This window comes from Mya arenaria, chromosome 1, assembly GCF_026914265.1.
Source record: "Mya arenaria isolate MELC-2E11 chromosome 1, ASM2691426v1".
Lineage (NCBI taxonomy): Eukaryota > Metazoa > Mollusca > Bivalvia > Myida > Myidae > Mya > Mya arenaria.
Genome location: NC_069122.1, coordinates 2,582,297 through 2,599,265, shown reverse-complemented (window position 1 = coordinate 2,599,265; position 16,969 = coordinate 2,582,297). Strand labels below are relative to the sequence as shown.

Sequence of the window (16,969 nt, the reverse complement as noted above, 5' to 3'; positions counted from 1 at the left end):
AAGATGATATTTGGGGGTGAATAACCTTACATACACATAATCGTTTTGTTAAATGTTGTAATGAATAAAAGCAAAATAGCAGCGACAGTTCTACGAATGGTTTTAATCAGTGTAAACTATTACTTAAAATAGATCAACTAGGAAAGATTATTTATAAATCACACTCTACACCCGCCAGCATATTTTGTACGTTTTGAAAAAAAGATCGGTAGTCCCGGCTGGTACGAGGGTGATTCTGTTCTTGAAAAAAAGGAATGTTGGTAGGCGTTGACTCAGCTGTGGAACATGGCAAACTAGATGGAATCTGTATACATAGAACAACGTGGTGGAATATAGTATATTGGGACTGCTGCGAGGTAAAAATCGACTTTGTACATTAAGATGAGGCCTATAACACCACTTTGTTTAAGTGGGGCCATTATAGTTTGTTAATCACTTCGTATGTGAACCACAAACAGGGGTATGTAAATATTATATCGCACACGGATACATGATTCAACCACGCATGGAGCTCTCGGCGATACTACAAACCAAACCTCGAAATGAGGTATAAAGTAACTACGAATGGAGGTACTCATGACAGTACCACAAGCGGGGAGTTTCCATTGTTTTAACGACGCAAAGTCCGAAGTCACACAGAAATTAAGCAGAGCCACAAAGATAACAAACATAGGCTGAATTATTTCTCATTTCATATTATCAGTAATTATAGTATTATTTTCTCAAGATGACCCCCCTATCCCGCTGGACCCAGAAAGATTAAACAAAAGCAATATTTAACAAATAAGCTTCATCGGAGCTAACATCAATATGAATACAATCTGTAAGTGCTATGGGAAACATGAACACATTCTATCGGAGCTAGGAGCAACATGAACCGGTTCTATCGAACCTAAGAGCAACATGAACAGGTTCTATCGAACCTAAGAGCAACATGTATACTTTCTATCGGAGCTTCATGTAGGAGCACGTGAACACATTCTATCGGAGCTAAGAGCAACATAAATACATTCTATATGAGCCAAGAGCAACATGAACATATTCTATCGAAACTAGGTGCAACATGAACACTTCTTTCGGAGCTTGGAACAACATGAATACATTCTCTCGGAGCTAGGAGCATCATAAACACATTCTATCGGAGCTGGGGACAACATGGATAAATTCTGTAGCAGCTAGGAGCAACATGAATGTATTCTGTAGGAGTAAGGAGCAACATGAACTCATTTCATCCATACTAGGAGCAACATGAACACATTATATCGGAGCTAAGAGCAACATGAACACATTATATCGGAGCTGGGAGCAACATGAACACATTCTATTGGAGCTAGAAGCAACAAGACCGCATTCTATCGAAGCTAGGAGCAACATGAACAATTCTTTCGGAGCTAGGAACAACATGGATACATTCTGTAGGAGCTAGGAGCAACATGAATGCATTCTGAAGGAGCTGGGAGCAACATGAACACATTCTATCGGAGCTAGGAGCAACTTGACCACATTATGTTTTCTATAGGAGCTAACAGCAACACGAATTCTTTCTGTCGGAGCTTACAGCACATGAACACCTTCTGTCGGAGCTAACAGTTACATGAATACATTTTGTTGGAGCCAACAGCAACATCAATGCATTCTTTTGAAGCTAGGAACAACATGAACACATTCTATTGGAGCTAACTGCAACATGAACACATTCTGTCGAAACTAGGTGCAACATGAACACTTCTGTCGGAGCGAGGAACAACATGAATACATTCTCTCGGAGCAAGGAGCAACATAAACACATTCTGTCGGAGCTAGGTGCAACATGGATACCTTATGTAAGAGCTAGGAGCAACATGAGTGTATTCTGTAGGAGCTAGGAGCAACATGAACATATTCTATTGGAGCTAAGACCAACATGGACACATTATATCGGAGCTGGGGGCAACATGAACACATTCTATCGGTACTAAAAGCAACATGAATACTTTCCATCGGAGCTAGGAGCAACATGAACACATTCTATCGATCGGAAGCTAATAGCAACATGAATACATTCTATGGGAGCTAGGAGCAACATAAACACATTCTTATGGAGCTAGAAGCAACATGAACACATTTTATCGATGCTATGGGCAACATAAACACATTCTATTGGAGCTAGAAGCAACAAGACCGCATTCTATCGAAGCTAGGAGCAACATGAACACTTCTTTAGGAGAGAGGGACAACAAGAATACATTCTGTCGGAGCTAGGAACAACATGGATACATTCTGTAGGAGCTAGGAGCAACATGAACACATTCTATCGGAGCTAGGAGCAACATGAATACATTCTGTAGGAGCTAGGAGCAACATGAATGCATTCTGTAGGAACTAGGAGCAACATGAACACATTCTATCGGAGCTAGGAGCAGCATGAATACATTCTGTAGGAGCTAGGAGCAACATGAACACATTCTATCGGAGGTAGGAGGAACATGAACACATTCTATCGGAGCTAGGGGCGACATGAATACATTCTGTAGGAGCTAGATGCAACATGAACACATTCTATCGAAATTTGAGTACTTTTTGTCGGAGCTAGGAGCAATATGAATACATTTTGTAGGAGCTAACAGCAACATGAATAATTTCTATAGGTGGTAACAACAACATGAATAATTTCTGTCGGAGCGAACAGCAACATGATTTTTTTCTGTCGGAGCTTACAGCAACATTAATACATTCTGTCGGAGCTAACAGCAACATGAACGCATTCTGTCGGAGCTTCCAGCAACATGAACATATTCTGCCGGAGCTAACAGCAACATGAATACATTTTGTAGAAGCTAATAGCAACATGAATACTTTCTTTCGGAGCTAACAGCAACATTAATACATTCTGTAGGAGCTAAAAGCAACATGAATACTTTCTGCCGGAGCTAACAACATAAATAAATAAATTCTGTTGAAGCTAACAGCAACATGAATACATTCTGTCGGAGCATACAGCAACGTGAACATATTCTGTCGAAGCTTTCAGCAACATGAATACATTCTGTCTGAGCTAACAGCAACATGATCACATTCTGTCGAAGCTTACAGCAACATGAACATATTCTGTCGGGGGTAGGAGCAACACGAATACATTCTGTATGAGCTAACAGCAACATGAATATATTCTGTCGGAGCGTACAGCAAGATGAAGACATTTTATCGGGTAAAATAAAATATAAATACATTCATTTTGGGAAAGAGATCATCCGGAAGCAAACAAATGTATTCTATGGATGAGTGAGACTGTTTATTTGCAGCAATTGTGTATGGCTTATGTAAGGGCCCAAATGTCCAAACTGAGAAGTGCGCTCACATGAACACACCATAGTGGGGGCTTGAAGAGTACACATATTAAATGATACTAAAACAGTTTTGTTTATACTCCTCTTTATCGCCGTATTCATCATAACAGTGATGACTGGGTAAAATAATTGTTTTCAACAACGAACACTTTCTCGTTGGTTCGATCTCTGGTAGAGGCAAAATGATCAGTATTTATTTGCGTTGTATGATATTTTGGGTGGTAATGAATTATGGCATTATGTTTACATTTGCAAGTCGATTTATAACACCCACTTTGTATTCAACTGAATTCTCTGAACTTGCGATATTGTGGCGCACACTCGTTGATTAGATGACCGCCATAACATATATCGAGAACAAACTCACAGAGGATTATACTGATAAATTAACCACTACCTGTATACAGACAACAATAGCCAAGGAACGACTCTAGCTGCGGATGTATACAGGCTAGGGATGGCAACGAGTACTCGAGTACTCGATCAATCATCCGAGTACCCGAGTACCAAATCACTAGTCGAGTACTCGAAAAAAATAATTTAGTATTGCAGGCTACTCACTATGAACTCACATATTCATTTACCGGGATTTGTCTTTCTTAGTCCTTAATATAAAGCACGAAATCCCAGCAGATTATACTAATAATATAGAGCCAGTAACTCACTGTGGACTCACATATTCATTCACTTGGATTTGTCTTTCATAGTCCTTGATATAAAGCACGAAATCCCAGCAGATTATACTAATACTATAGAGCCAGTAACTCACTATGGACTCACATATTCATTCACTTGGATTTGCCTTTCATAGTCCTTGATATAAAGCACGAAATCCCAGCAGATTATACTAATACTATAGAGCCAGTAACTCACTATGGACTCACATATTCATTCACTTGGATTTGCCTTTCATAGTCCTTGATAGTGGCCGTATATAAAAACTGATATCCCATAAAGTACCAAATATTTCACAAATGGCTTCTTTTCTTCTTTAAAGCTGCACACTCACAGATTGAACATTTTGACAACTTTTTTATTTTATGTCTTGGAACGAGCCAATGTGTGTGAAAATCCATGGAAACCAGTTATATCAGACTGCTGACAAAAAATTAGATCGCAGATTTTTATTTTTAAGTTCAAAAATTGATGTTTTATGCATTTCTTTAAACCGTAAGTAACGGTTTAAGCCATAAAACATTAATTTTCGAACGGAAATATGAAAATCTACGATCTGATTTTGTGTCAGCAATCTTATATCATTGGTTTGTAAATCTGCGAGAGTGCAGCTTTAACAAGGATTCCGACCCACAATTACAGCTCCATGATGCCTGGCGTGTCATTGAGAAGGTATTTGGTGGTCGATAACTTATAATATGTAAAATACATTACAAATACAGTTATAACTGTATGTATTTATTGTTTTATATTTATTTCAACGGAAAATTGGAAGTGAAATAAACCGACTTTTAAATATTTCGGTTTAATATTTCAAGGTCAACGCCACGTGTCTTTCAATATTGTTATCGGTATAATATTTGCATATTCTTCCTCTAACTTTAAAGTATTTCAAATGATACCTGAACATATTTTTGGGTTACTGTCATCCAAATTTCATATTTAATTTACTGTACATCGGAATGCTTCAAGGAATAATATGATTTCATATTTTTGAAATAATAATGGGAGGCTATAACTAGCAAGTCGACAAAACTATTTGATCTTGTCGATTATAATAATAACTAGCAAGTTGACATATTATTGCGACATGTCGTGTTATAACAAGGAAGTGGACAAATCATGGCATCTTGTCGATTAATAAATAGCAGGTCGACGTTAAACAAGTCGACAAGATTACCTGATCATATATATGAGATCCAGACTTATACAATGTGATATCAGATTTTTTTTTTCATAAAATTTATTCATATAAAACAAACATTAGGGTATGGTGTAAAGCGCCCCGCCAAACATGCACCAAGAAAACACAATAACAAAATAACTGAAACATATATATATACAGGTACAAAATATGTTTTAGAAAAGATGAAAGATGAATGTCACATATTTACACTGATGTCACGAAATGTCACTGGAAAGTTCACAATGAGCTTTTTATTAAGTAATTGAGAAATGTTCTTATGTTTTACTAATAAACTAACACAGTATTATGAAGGGGGAGAATATATACATATGAAGGATGAGTGGAATGATGGTGGGTTAAAAAAAAATCGATGAAGAAAGTTACAAAACAAACAGTAATTAATAAGTATTGTACATAAAAAGCGATGAATATCATCAGCTCGCAGAAAGATGGCTGACGGTCCAAGCTGTTAGGCCTTTCTCGTACAACCACCAACCTAAAAGCAGAAAAAAACACAATAGCACACGAATAACCACGGTATAGAATGATTAAATTATATTTAAGAAATGTCTATCGAATATACAGATTTGCATCTAAAATGGTAAACTAATGTACTTTATCGCTTTCTATTAAACAGAAATTTGACCAATATGACTTAAATTTATCAGTACTGGTATGTAACCTTTAAAAATCTATCATTATTCTATGTTTTATTTCATTTAAAAATGTGATATCAGATACCGCGGCTTGGTATGGTCAGCTTTTTTTGAATGGCTGACCGAACAAAGTTGAAATATTATAAATAGGCATGCTATATAATGTAATGAATTGTCCTAAAAATGAATTATTTTGAAGCATTTAATGGTTAGATTAGAAAGTGCTCAAAACAGAGCATATGTTCAAAAATTTAGTAATTTATATGTAATTATATGTGATATCGTATTAACTGACTTTGATTATTCAAAAGCCATTAGATCCCACGTAACTAATATGTTAACGAAAGCATAGATTATAAAATATAAAAAATCCAGACATGTTGCGTAGAAGTTCACTGATGTTGGATTGTGTAACATGTTAAAAATAGCGTTTTTTTGTTTGTGGGTGAGTGTTGGATCTTATTATAAAAAATCTGCAAGCTTGTTTAATGATAATTACAGAGTTAATTGCAGTAGTGATTAACATTACAAATTATGATGATGCAACCGCACATCCATGTTTAATTAGGGTATTCTTTTGGAAGCACAGACGCATGTACAATATTGGTATACACAGGGGCAGTCTTGGTTTCCTTTGAATTTAGTCAAATATATTTACATGCACAAACAAACAAGTGTGTATGTCAGCGCATAGAGGACAGAAATACATGTGTTACGTATCTCTGGGGTTTGAACATGGGAGTAGTCGATATGCAAGGGGTAGGGGTGCGGGGGTTAACACACAAAATACACACAATATTGTATGTCTACGCATAGAGTAATGAAGTGCGAATGTTACGTATGACTGGGGTTTGAACAAGGGTATAGTCGATATTCAAGGGGTAGGGGTGCGACACTTTGGCTGCGGGGGTGGGGGGGGGTCGGTACACACTCATATATGGTCAACCGACTCGTATACTTTTATGGTCAACTGATTGGCTACACTCGTATATGGTCAACTGCTTGATTCATATCTTGGTTAAACCAGTAGTTATTTCTGACAGTAATACCTTAAACATGACCATGGAAATTGACTAAAAAAAGAGTGAATTCATACATGAAAAAGAACAATTCTAACAACACAAAAGCAGTATGAATTCTACAGAATTGAGAAGTACCCAAAGCCATTGATTTTGGTAATATCTTGCGAGTGGCTTATTGGACAAAGCGCAAATTATGTCTGTATAAAGCTCAGTAGTTTATAGTAGTTTATAAATGACACGGAACGACATCCTTGGCACCCCAGCGTATCCATAATATTATGACTACGCTGGGGTGACGAGGATGAGGAAATGTAAGCATTTACACCGACAATACGGTTATACTCATAGTTCGCCTAAATATAAGAAAATCGTGCTAAATCGTCCGGGGATATACCGGGGTAAGCCGGGGAAATGGGCCGTGTTTTTACCTTTCAGGTGACCCCGCAGTGCCGGGTGAATGCGGTGGTTTTGTCTTCGCGCAAAATATAGCGGGGAATGGGCCTTACCTAGGGTCCTTGGGTGCGGGGGCATTTGGCGGGGATTTTACCATCTGTTCGTCCCTGCAGGGCGGGGATTTTACCCGGGGTTCGCTGGACCGAAAGTCAAAGTCCCCGCTATTCCCCGGACCTGGGGGGCCGTGGTTACAATTGACTGGTGCATTACACACTATTGCATCAATGTCAATAGAACAAATAGGCGTCGCGACTGCATATGTGTCTTATTGAAATGAGATTAGTATTGTGTTATATATATCCTTGACAAAAGGTCTTTTTAAGACGGCATATTTGCTATAAACTGTTGATACTCTAACACACATTTTTTTCCAGCTGTGCGCGTACAGCCTGCGAGCTTGCCCACTTCCGGACGGTAATGACGCCAGTAGTAGCAGCGACTCCTCCTCGTCGTCCACGTCGTCCTCGTCGTATTCGTTCTTGGTTCCAAATGGCTTTAGAAATCATATCGACCGGCCGATAGTTAGAATACGCCTTGCGGAGTCTAGTTCCAGCGACTCGTCTAGTTCTTCAAGTGATTCTAGTGGGGATTCTAGTTCGAGCGGGGATTCTAGTACGAGCAGTGGTTCTAGTTCGAGCGGGGATTCTAGTATGAGCAGTGGTTCTAGTTCGATCGGGGATTCTAGTTCGAACGGGGATTCTAGCCCGAGCGGGGATTCTAGTTCGAGTGGGGATTCAAGTTCGAGTGGGGATTCTAGCGCGAGCGGGGATTCTAGTAAGAGCAGTGGTTCTAGTTCCAGCGGGGATTCTAGTTCCAGCGGGGATTCTAGTTCCAGCGGGGATTCTAGTTCGAGTGGGGACTCAAGTTTGAGTGGGGATTCTAGTTCGAGCGAGGATTCTAACCCGAGCAGGGATTCTAGTAGGGATTCTGGCTCGAGCTGGGATTCAAGTGGGGAATCTGGTTCGAGCGGGGCTTCTAGTTCGAGCGGGGATTCTAGCCCGAGCGGGGATTCTAGTGGGGATTCCGGCTCGAGCGGGGATTCTAGTGGGGATTCTGATTCGAACGGGGCATCTGGTTCAAGCGGGGATTCAAGCTCGAGCGGGGAATCTGCTTCCAGCGGGGATTCTAGTTCGAGTGGGGATTCTGGTTCGAGCGAGACTTCTGATTCATCAACCGCCGATCTCGGCTCTTCTACACCATCGAGACCTAGATCTTTGACACCGTCCTTATCGGAAGTTTCGTCACCATCTCCTTCGGCATCTCCGCCGTCTCTTGGATCACCACAATCGCCCTCGCCGAAAACCCGTGGGACTCCTTCTTCGCCCGCTTCCCAACCATCGCCTTCCTCACAGCCGACGCCTACATCATCACAATCCTTGTTATCGCCGCCAACCTTTCGATCACCTCAATCGTCTGCTCCGAAAACACGCACAACTTCTCCGTCGCGACTTTCTTCGAAAACACCTACACCCTCTTCACCACCATCCACGTCTTCCCCTTCAGCGCCCTCAACTCGTAGTAGAAACGAACAGAGCAGGACGAAGAGGTTTGGCGGTAGAAGCAGTAGAAAACAGGTCAGCGAGTAGTTGCGATGGAAAATATAAGGGAACACAGAATAGTTTCAACAAATCCTAAAGGGAAAAAATAATGGTTGTTAAAGGGATTGGCTCATGTTATGTAAAATGCACTTTTCATTACGAAATAACATGCGGCAAATCATTAGGAGTGTTAAAACTAAGATTCTAAAATCTGGAACGCTTCAGCAAATATTAATATGTGCTCAAATATCGTTTTTGAAGACCACAATGTTCATTAACGTTACTTACGCCTATGTTGCCGCGTGATAAAATCATTGACATGATCACGTGATGTTATCAATGTATTGTTAAAAGTTCAAAATATCCATCACTTTTGTATCAGTCTTGGTGGCCTAGTTTAGGTGGTTTCTATTTATATTTTTGACTACACCGCCGTGGGTTCGCACAGCACTTAAACCCAAATCCTTTTATACTATGCTAGTAATTGTACTTTTTGGTCCAAAAACATAAGCGAGTCCCTTTAAAAACGTTTATTTTATTTGAAACAAGGCATCATATAAATAATACAAATTGCAGTGCCCAATGAGTGTTTTCTATTGGAGTGACAATTACAAATGCACTTCTCTATTTTCTATAAAAAAACGTTTATGTGTGTGGTTATAGGTGGCAATATTGTGTAACTTTATTTTTTAAAAATGTATATAATAAAGTTATTTCATCCCATCATGAACAGAGTAAATATCCCGATGACTCCTGGTGTTTGTTTAACCGAAAGTATTATAAGAAACGAGACCAAAACAAAGGGGGCTTTTATGCCGGTACTAAGGCCATTTGAAAGGCCTTATCATTGAGGACTAAATCCCTCTTTTTTGGAACGCGGATATAATCCGGGGATTTTAAGGGTATCTTGGGACCCAAGAATGTGGTGCGTGATATTCGGGGGATTTTAAGGGTTTCCTGGTACCCGAGTGTGTGGTACGTGATATTCGGGGGATTTTAAGGGTTTCTTGGGACCCAAGAGTGTGGTACACGATATTCGGGGGATTTAAAGGGTTTCCTGGTACCCGAGTGTGTGGTACGTGGTATTCGAGGGATTTTAAGGGTTTCTTGGGACCCAAGAGTGTGGTACGCGATATTTGGGGGATTTTAAGGGTTTCTTGGGACCCAAGAGTATGGTATGCGATATTTGGGGGATTTTAAGGGTTTCTTGGGACCCAAGAGTATGGTACGCGATATTTGGGGGATTTTAAGGGTTTCTTGGGACCCAAGAGTGTGGTACGCGATATTCAAAAACTCAACATTTGGAACTTGTCGGTTCAGACACGAACATTTTTAATCGGATAGGAAACAAAGGGGTATGGGGGTGTCGGTGGGAGATGGCAGTCTTGGGGGGTTTGGGGATGTGGGGGGGGGGTGTACCCTCATCATTTCCTTCCAGTAAGGTTCATTTAATACGTTACGGGGTTGGTAGGTGACCCGATTAGGGATAAACGGGGCGCAGGAAACCATATTCAGGTTCGAGCTTCAGGTTGATTTAGCTTTTACATTGACAGCAATACTTACACCAAAGTGAGACCTTTTTCCCGCGCTATCCCCGGTATACCCCCAGACCCGGGAGGTGGGGGCTTGGTTACAATTGACTGGTGCATTATGAAGTTGGTAATATGATGCATAATTGAAACAGTCAAGCCAATCGAAATATGGTTAAGTTACTGGTCAATAGCCAATGCGTTATATAATATGAATTTGCATAATGTATGATTATATAAGCGGATGACGATATAATCAAGCTGGTTTCAGAAAAAAACATCCTTCCCCATGATTAGGTAAGTCACATATTGCATTGATATGATCTTTATACAATTATCATATACAATGAATATTTAAATTGTAGAAAATGTTGAACCACGCAATGGATATATGAACATTCTTATATACTACATACGTCATCCAATTATTGAATAGCTCATTAATGTAGAAAGATGTTTAAACTATACGAATAAGTAACTGTGCTTTTTAGCCTTTGTTATGTCACCATCAGCTGATCCACGCCCACTCCCTTCCACCCCCTCCCCTTAAATCGACCAAGTTTACTTCTTCCGGACTAGAAATTGTTACCCACCTGCCAACATTTAAGCCAAGTAAATTTTGGTTCTGAGGGAGAGTGAAAATCAAAAGGTTACCCCCCCCCCCCGCCCCAAGTTACGCCCCATTTAACTTCATGTCCTGAAATCGCTCCTGGTCTTCGATCCCTAGCCCCAACCATTCGTCTTATTAAGTGTGAGACCTAAGACCTGAAAACTCACATTATAATAGACTTTAACAATGACAGAACTGAACATTTATTGTAAATTTGAACATATACAGTCATCGTTGTTACAATAACATAAACATAAGGCATCGCATGATGGCAATAACAGTTAAATTCGAAGGTGCAATATACATATTGAAAATAAAAAAAGTTGAACACATGTTAAAAATAAATCATGTTCATCATTATTATTCAAAGCTTTATATCGTTGTTTAAATATCATTACATTAAAATGTCACCTGTTTATTAATCCAATTATTAACACCAATTAAAATACAATGGAACATTAATGCAATATTGTACTGGGCATGTACAGGATGCCATGTACAAATGACTTAATGGGATCTACAGTGGTATTCGATATTGGATTGGGTCTAAGATTGATGTAGCTTATCGGATTGGGTTGTATTATTAACCAACCTTTACAGGAAATAAAGTCATTGCTGTATGACCATAAGGTTGACTTAAGTTTCTTATTTAATACCAACCCTGGACGAGTGTGGAGACCTTTTATGGCCGAATCTGCAATAATAAGTGTCTGATCATCTTTCTTACCTTTAAAACTGCAGTGGTGGACACTGCGGTGTGGTGTGTAAGCTTACATGTATTTATACTCACAATCGGGCCTTGCCCATTCGGCTAGTGCTCCGTTAAGATTATTAGTCATTTTACGTTTTTGGAGCATAGTGCACTGACAGAATGTAACCCTGGTTAGAGCTACCGTAGTTCTTTAACGTGCACCAGTGTATAGCACTGTCACACGGGACCCCCATTTATGTATCAGTCACAGTATCCAGCGATGGGGTAAACGATGGACAACCGATGCGTCATTTACACATCTTTCAAGGATCGGCCGATGTATGGCCGAGCATCGTCCAGTGTCCGTTGAATCTGAGGTCATCGGGGGTGAGTGGTGGGCAACAGACATCGGTCGATGTTCGACCAAACATTGGCCCATAGTCGACCGATGTACGACCGATGTACGAACGATGTTCACCAATGTATGAGCGATGTAATATACATCGCTCGATTACCGCTTATGAGCTCCCTCATAAGAGTTTCGTACTGCCCAAATAGGGCTCTTCTCAAGATCCAGTCTCGGACCCACCACCTTCTTCTTGGGGCTCTTTGTCGCTCTCGTTCTGCTTCTTCTAACAACGCCGCCAAGATAACGTCATGTTGAAGCCGGGCTTGTGCGAGTTGTTGCTGCAGATGTCTCGGTGCCAAAGCCATTGTGGTTGATTGACCATGCTAGGTAGGGTGGTCATTTTATACTAATTGTCCGAAAGAATCGCCATCAGCCACGGGAGTTCAAGTAACATCGGCCGACCATCACCCGGGCATCCTACATTGTCTGTAAGATGGCAGGCCAATAATCGTACGATGTCCCTTTCACAGTCCGGTCATCGGTCGAGCATTGTAGGATGATCGGTGAAGACTGCCCGATGTCCGGCCGGTAATCGGTGCCACGGTGGTCAAAAAATGTTTCCCTCTGGAGTCACTCGCCGAACGCTCATTGGCGGGGGTATGCACGGCCTCAGTACGATGCCTGTTGCTGTGACAGATGTGTTAAAGACTACTTGACCGATGAGGACCGATGTTGGGGCATCGCTCACACCACCGCTTACCACCAATTACCACCGGTCTACGGCCACCGGTCGGGAAATCCGACTGAGGCATTAACGTCCCTCCCGGAAGACGTTTAATATTTTTAGTGATTCGACGGGGAATCGAATCTGCGGTCCCTGGATTGATAGTCAAGTGTTTTACCACTAGACCACAGATCCGCCACGTGTAAACTGCAATGGACATTAATGGATATATCCCCTAAACATTTCGTCATTTCCGAAGACAATCGTAACTGCTCGGCGATTTCCGGAAAACTAAAAAAATGCCATTGAATATTTCGAATGTTCTGAAGAGCATACATTTTTTAGAATGGAACATCGGTGGCAATGCATTAAATATGAAGGGCAAAGCAAAAGTTAACTGAATAGATCAAGAATGATTTCCTTCAAAAGTTAGAAGTATTATTATAAATGAACATACGCTTTGTTATAAAGAATGAAAAACAAGATAGGCCCTGTATTGTGTAACTTGGTGTGTGTGTGTGTGTTTGACTAGACACCAGATGATACCATTGCAAGAAAAAAGAAAATTGTCAAAACTTTCAGAAAATTGATTTCGTTGTGTACCACTGAATTTTACGTATTTCTTCCCATTCGAAATTAACTAGGTTTGTCTACCATGTAAATCCCAGTAAGTTTAATAATAGCGTCTTCATAAGTATCTGTACTAATCATGTGACTTTTACATGCTTAATATACACACTATAAACTGGGAAACCATTATGCGCTATCTTTAAACGGGTAAACTCAGCCGAGACAGCGGTGAAATATTCTTATAATCATGCAAAATGATGTATTATCGGACTCGTACTACATGTAGTTCGTATTGATAATTTAAAACTTGTTTTGGCAAAATACTGAAATTGTCAATTTCGGACCGTCTGTAGCTAAAGAACTTCAGCGAACATGTTATATATTACCTTTTTGGACGTGTTCTATGTGTTGTAAACATGAAAAAAAAATATCAACATTAAAGTTATGGAAGCCAGAACTAGACCGTCTGGTGTCTAGTCCCTTTAAAAAGTCTATGTAGGTTAACACTTGATATGATGGATGCACAATAGAAACGTATAAATTTAAATGCATTATAATGTTCTACTCATTTAATGATTAAAACAAAACAACAACACGTGAGTTGTGTACAGGAAAGCAACTGGCAACTAGCAGGTAGTTGAATATTCGAATCCCCAACTACTAACTACATCCCAACATTACCGTCATAGTTAAACATTGCAAATAGAAACGTAGATTGTCCATCATGTATATGCTCGAGTCCAACAGAAAACATACTGCGGGCATACCTCTTACACCTTATTTGGTGATTGTTGTGCATTCGTCAGAATCGATATAAGGTAAATTTAAAGGTGTTTTTTTTCTTAAAAAATCGATTGACATTGGCAACATAAAAAAATACAAACACAGAGTATAGGCTACATTTTACTACCGACACTTGTTTGACAAGAAAGCCTTGATGGAAAAATACACTTAGTGAAATACTCTTTGCGATACTATATTTGGTGCTTTCTACGTTAAGATAATGAACAAAAAAGTAAAATAAATGAAAAATCACAAATTATTTCGCTATTTGCATTTTGTGGTGGCATTTGAAGCTTGAGCGCTCGTTGGCTGTTAGTCTCGGGATTGAGCGCTCGTCGGCTGTTAGTCCCGGGATTGAGCTCTCGTGGGCTATTAGTCTCGGGATTGAGCTCTCGTGGGCTGTTAGTCTCGGGATTGAGCTCTCGTGGGCTGTTAGTCTCGGGATTGGGCTCTCGTGGGCTGTTAGTCTCGGGATTGGGCTCTCGTGGGCTGTTAGTCTCGGGATTGAGCTCTCGTGGGCTGTTAGTCTCGGGATTGGGCTCTCGTGGGCTGTTAGTCTCGGGATTGGGCTCTCGTGGGCTGTTAGTCTCGGGATTGGGCTCTCGTGGGCTGTTAGTCTCGGGATTGGGCTCTCGTGGGCTGTTAGTCTCGGGATTGGGCTCTCGTGGGCTGTTAGTCTCGGGATTGAGCTCTCGTGGGCTGTTAGTCTCGGGATTGAGCTCTCGTGGGCTGTTAGTCTCGGGATTGAGCTCTCGTGGGCAGTTAATCTCGGGATTGGGCTCTCGTGGGCTGTAAGTCTCGGGATTGAGCTCTCGTGGGCTGTTAGTCTCGGGATTGAGCGCTCGTCGGCTGTTAGTCTCGGGATTGAGCTCTCGTGGGCTGTAAGTCTCGGGATTCAGCTATCGTGGGCTGTTAGTCTCGGGATTGAGCTCTCGTAGGCTGTTAGTCTCGGGATTGAGCTCTCGTGGGCTGTTAGTCTCGGGATTGAGCTCTCGTGTGCTGAAGTTATTGGGCTAGAACTTTCGTGGGCTGTTATTCTGTTGCTATGGCGCTCGTTGGATCTTAGTCTTGGACGCTCGTTGGCTGTTAGTCTATGGCTTAGGCGCACGTTGGATCTTAGTCTTGGACACTCGTTGGCTGTTAGTCCATGGCTTAGGCGCTCGTTTGATCTTAGTCTTGGACGCTCGTTAACTGTTGGTGTGTGTTGCCTTGTGGCGTTACTGGTGTATGTTGCATTTTGGCGTTATTGGTGTGTGTTGCCTTGTGGCGTTAGTGGTGTTTGTTGCCTTGTGGCGTTATTGGTGTGTGTTGGCCTGTGGCGTTATCGGTGTTTGCTGCCTCCTGGCGATATCAGTGTGTGTTGCCTTGTGGCGTTATTCGTGTCTGCTGCCTTTCGACGTCATTGGTTTGTGTTGCCTTGTGGCATAATTGGTGTGTGTTGCCTTGTGGCGTAATTGGTGTGTGTTGCCTTGTGGCATAATTGACGTGTATTGCCTTGTGGCGTAATTGGTGTGTGTTGCCTTGTGGCGTTATTGGTGTGTGTTGCCTTGTGACGTTATTGGTGTGTGTCGCTTTATGGCGTTATTGGTGTGTGCTACCACGAGATGTTATTGGTGTGTGTTGCCTTGTGGCGTTATTGGTGTGGGTTGCCATGTGGCGTTATTGGTGTGTGCTACCTTGTGGCGGTATTGGTGTGTGTTGTCTTGTGGCGTAATTGGTGTGTGTTGCCATGTGGCGTTATTGGTGTGTGCTACCTTGAGGCGTTATTGGTGTGTGTTGCCTTGTGGTGTTATTGGTGTGTGTTGCCTTGTGGCGTTATTGGTGTGTGTTACCTTGTGGCGTTATTGGTGTGTGCTACCTTGTGGCGTTATTGGTGTGTGTTACTTCGTGGCGTTATTGGTGTGTGCTACCTTGTGGCGTTATTGGTGTGTGTTACTTTGTGGCGTTATTGGCGTGTGTTACCTTGAGGCGTTATTGGTGTGTGTTGCCTTGTGGCGTTAATGTTGTGTGTTACCTTGTGGTGTTATTGGTGTGTGTTATCTTGTGGCGTTATTGGTGTGTGTTACCTTGTGGCGTTATTGGGATGTGCTACCTTGTGGCGTTATTGGTGTGTGTTGCCTTGTGGCGTTATTGGTGTGTGTTGCCTTGTGGCGTTATTGGGATGTGCTACCTTGTGGCGTTATTGGTGTGTGTTGCCTTGTGGCGTTATTGGGATGTGCTACCTTGTGGCGTCATTGGTGTGTGCTACCTTGTGGTGTTATTGGTGTGTGTTGCCATGTGGCGTTATTGGGATGTGCTACCTTGTGGCGTTATTGGTGTGTGTTGCCTTGTGGCGTTATTGGGATGTGCTACCTTGTGGCGTTATTGGTGTGTGCTACCTTGTGGCGTTATTGGTGTGTGTTGCCATGTGGCGTTATTGGGATGTGTTACCTTGTGGCGTTATTGGTGTGTGCTACCTTGTTGCGTTATTGGGATGTGCTACCTTGTGGCGTTATTGGTGTGTGTTGCCATGTGGCGTTATTGGGATGTGCTACCTTGTGGCGTTATTGGTGTTTGCTACCTTGTGGCGTTATTGGTGTGTGCTACCTTGTGGCGTTTTTGGGATGTGTTACCTTGTGGCGTTATTGGTGTGTGCTACCTTGTGGTGTTATTGGTGTGTGTTGCCTTGTGGCGTTATTGGTGTGTGTGTTACCTTGTGGCGTTATTGGTGTGTGTTGCCTTGTGGCGTTATTGGTGTGTGCTACCTTGTGGCGTTATTGGTGTGTGCTACCTTGTGGCGTCATTGGGATGTGTTACCTTGTGGCGTTATTGGTGTGTGCTACCTTGTGGTGTTATTGGTGTGTGTTGCCTTGTGGCG

At 41.5% G+C, this 16,969-nt stretch overlaps 2 protein-coding genes across 5 annotated transcripts; one reads left to right on the top strand and one right to left on the bottom strand.

The window, feature by feature from the left end:
• The first annotated feature begins 251 nt into the window (after positions 1–251).
• Positions 252–9,759, top strand: LOC128240652 (putative protein TPRXL). 4 transcript variants are annotated; one of them, XM_052957362.1, is made up of 2 exons: positions 252–356; positions 7,693–9,759. In XM_052957362.1, exons 1-2 carry the CDS (start codon positions 255–257, stop codon positions 8,902–8,904), a joined length of 1,314 nt encoding a protein of 437 aa, XP_052813322.1. In that variant the 5' UTR covers positions 252–254; the 3' UTR covers positions 8,905–9,759. The 4 variants fall into 4 exon arrangements, 2 of the variants coding, with proteins under 2 accessions (XP_052813322.1, XP_052813323.1); XM_052957363.1 differs by lacking the exon at positions 252–356 and adding an exon at positions 6,192–6,288; XR_008262275.1 differs by lacking the exon at positions 252–356 and adding an exon at positions 7,109–7,176 and having other exon boundaries at positions 7,693–7,792.
• Positions 9,760–14,368: 4,609 nt separating this feature from the next.
• Positions 14,369–15,843, bottom strand: LOC128235305 (uncharacterized). Its single transcript, XM_052950123.1, has 2 exons — positions 15,789–15,843; positions 14,369–14,991 (listed from the first exon to the last, which is right to left on the bottom strand). The coding sequence occupies exons 1-2, from the start codon at positions 15,841–15,843 to the stop codon at positions 14,369–14,371; spliced, it is 678 nt and encodes a 225-aa protein (XP_052806083.1).
• Positions 15,844–16,969: the final 1,126 nt, after the last annotated feature.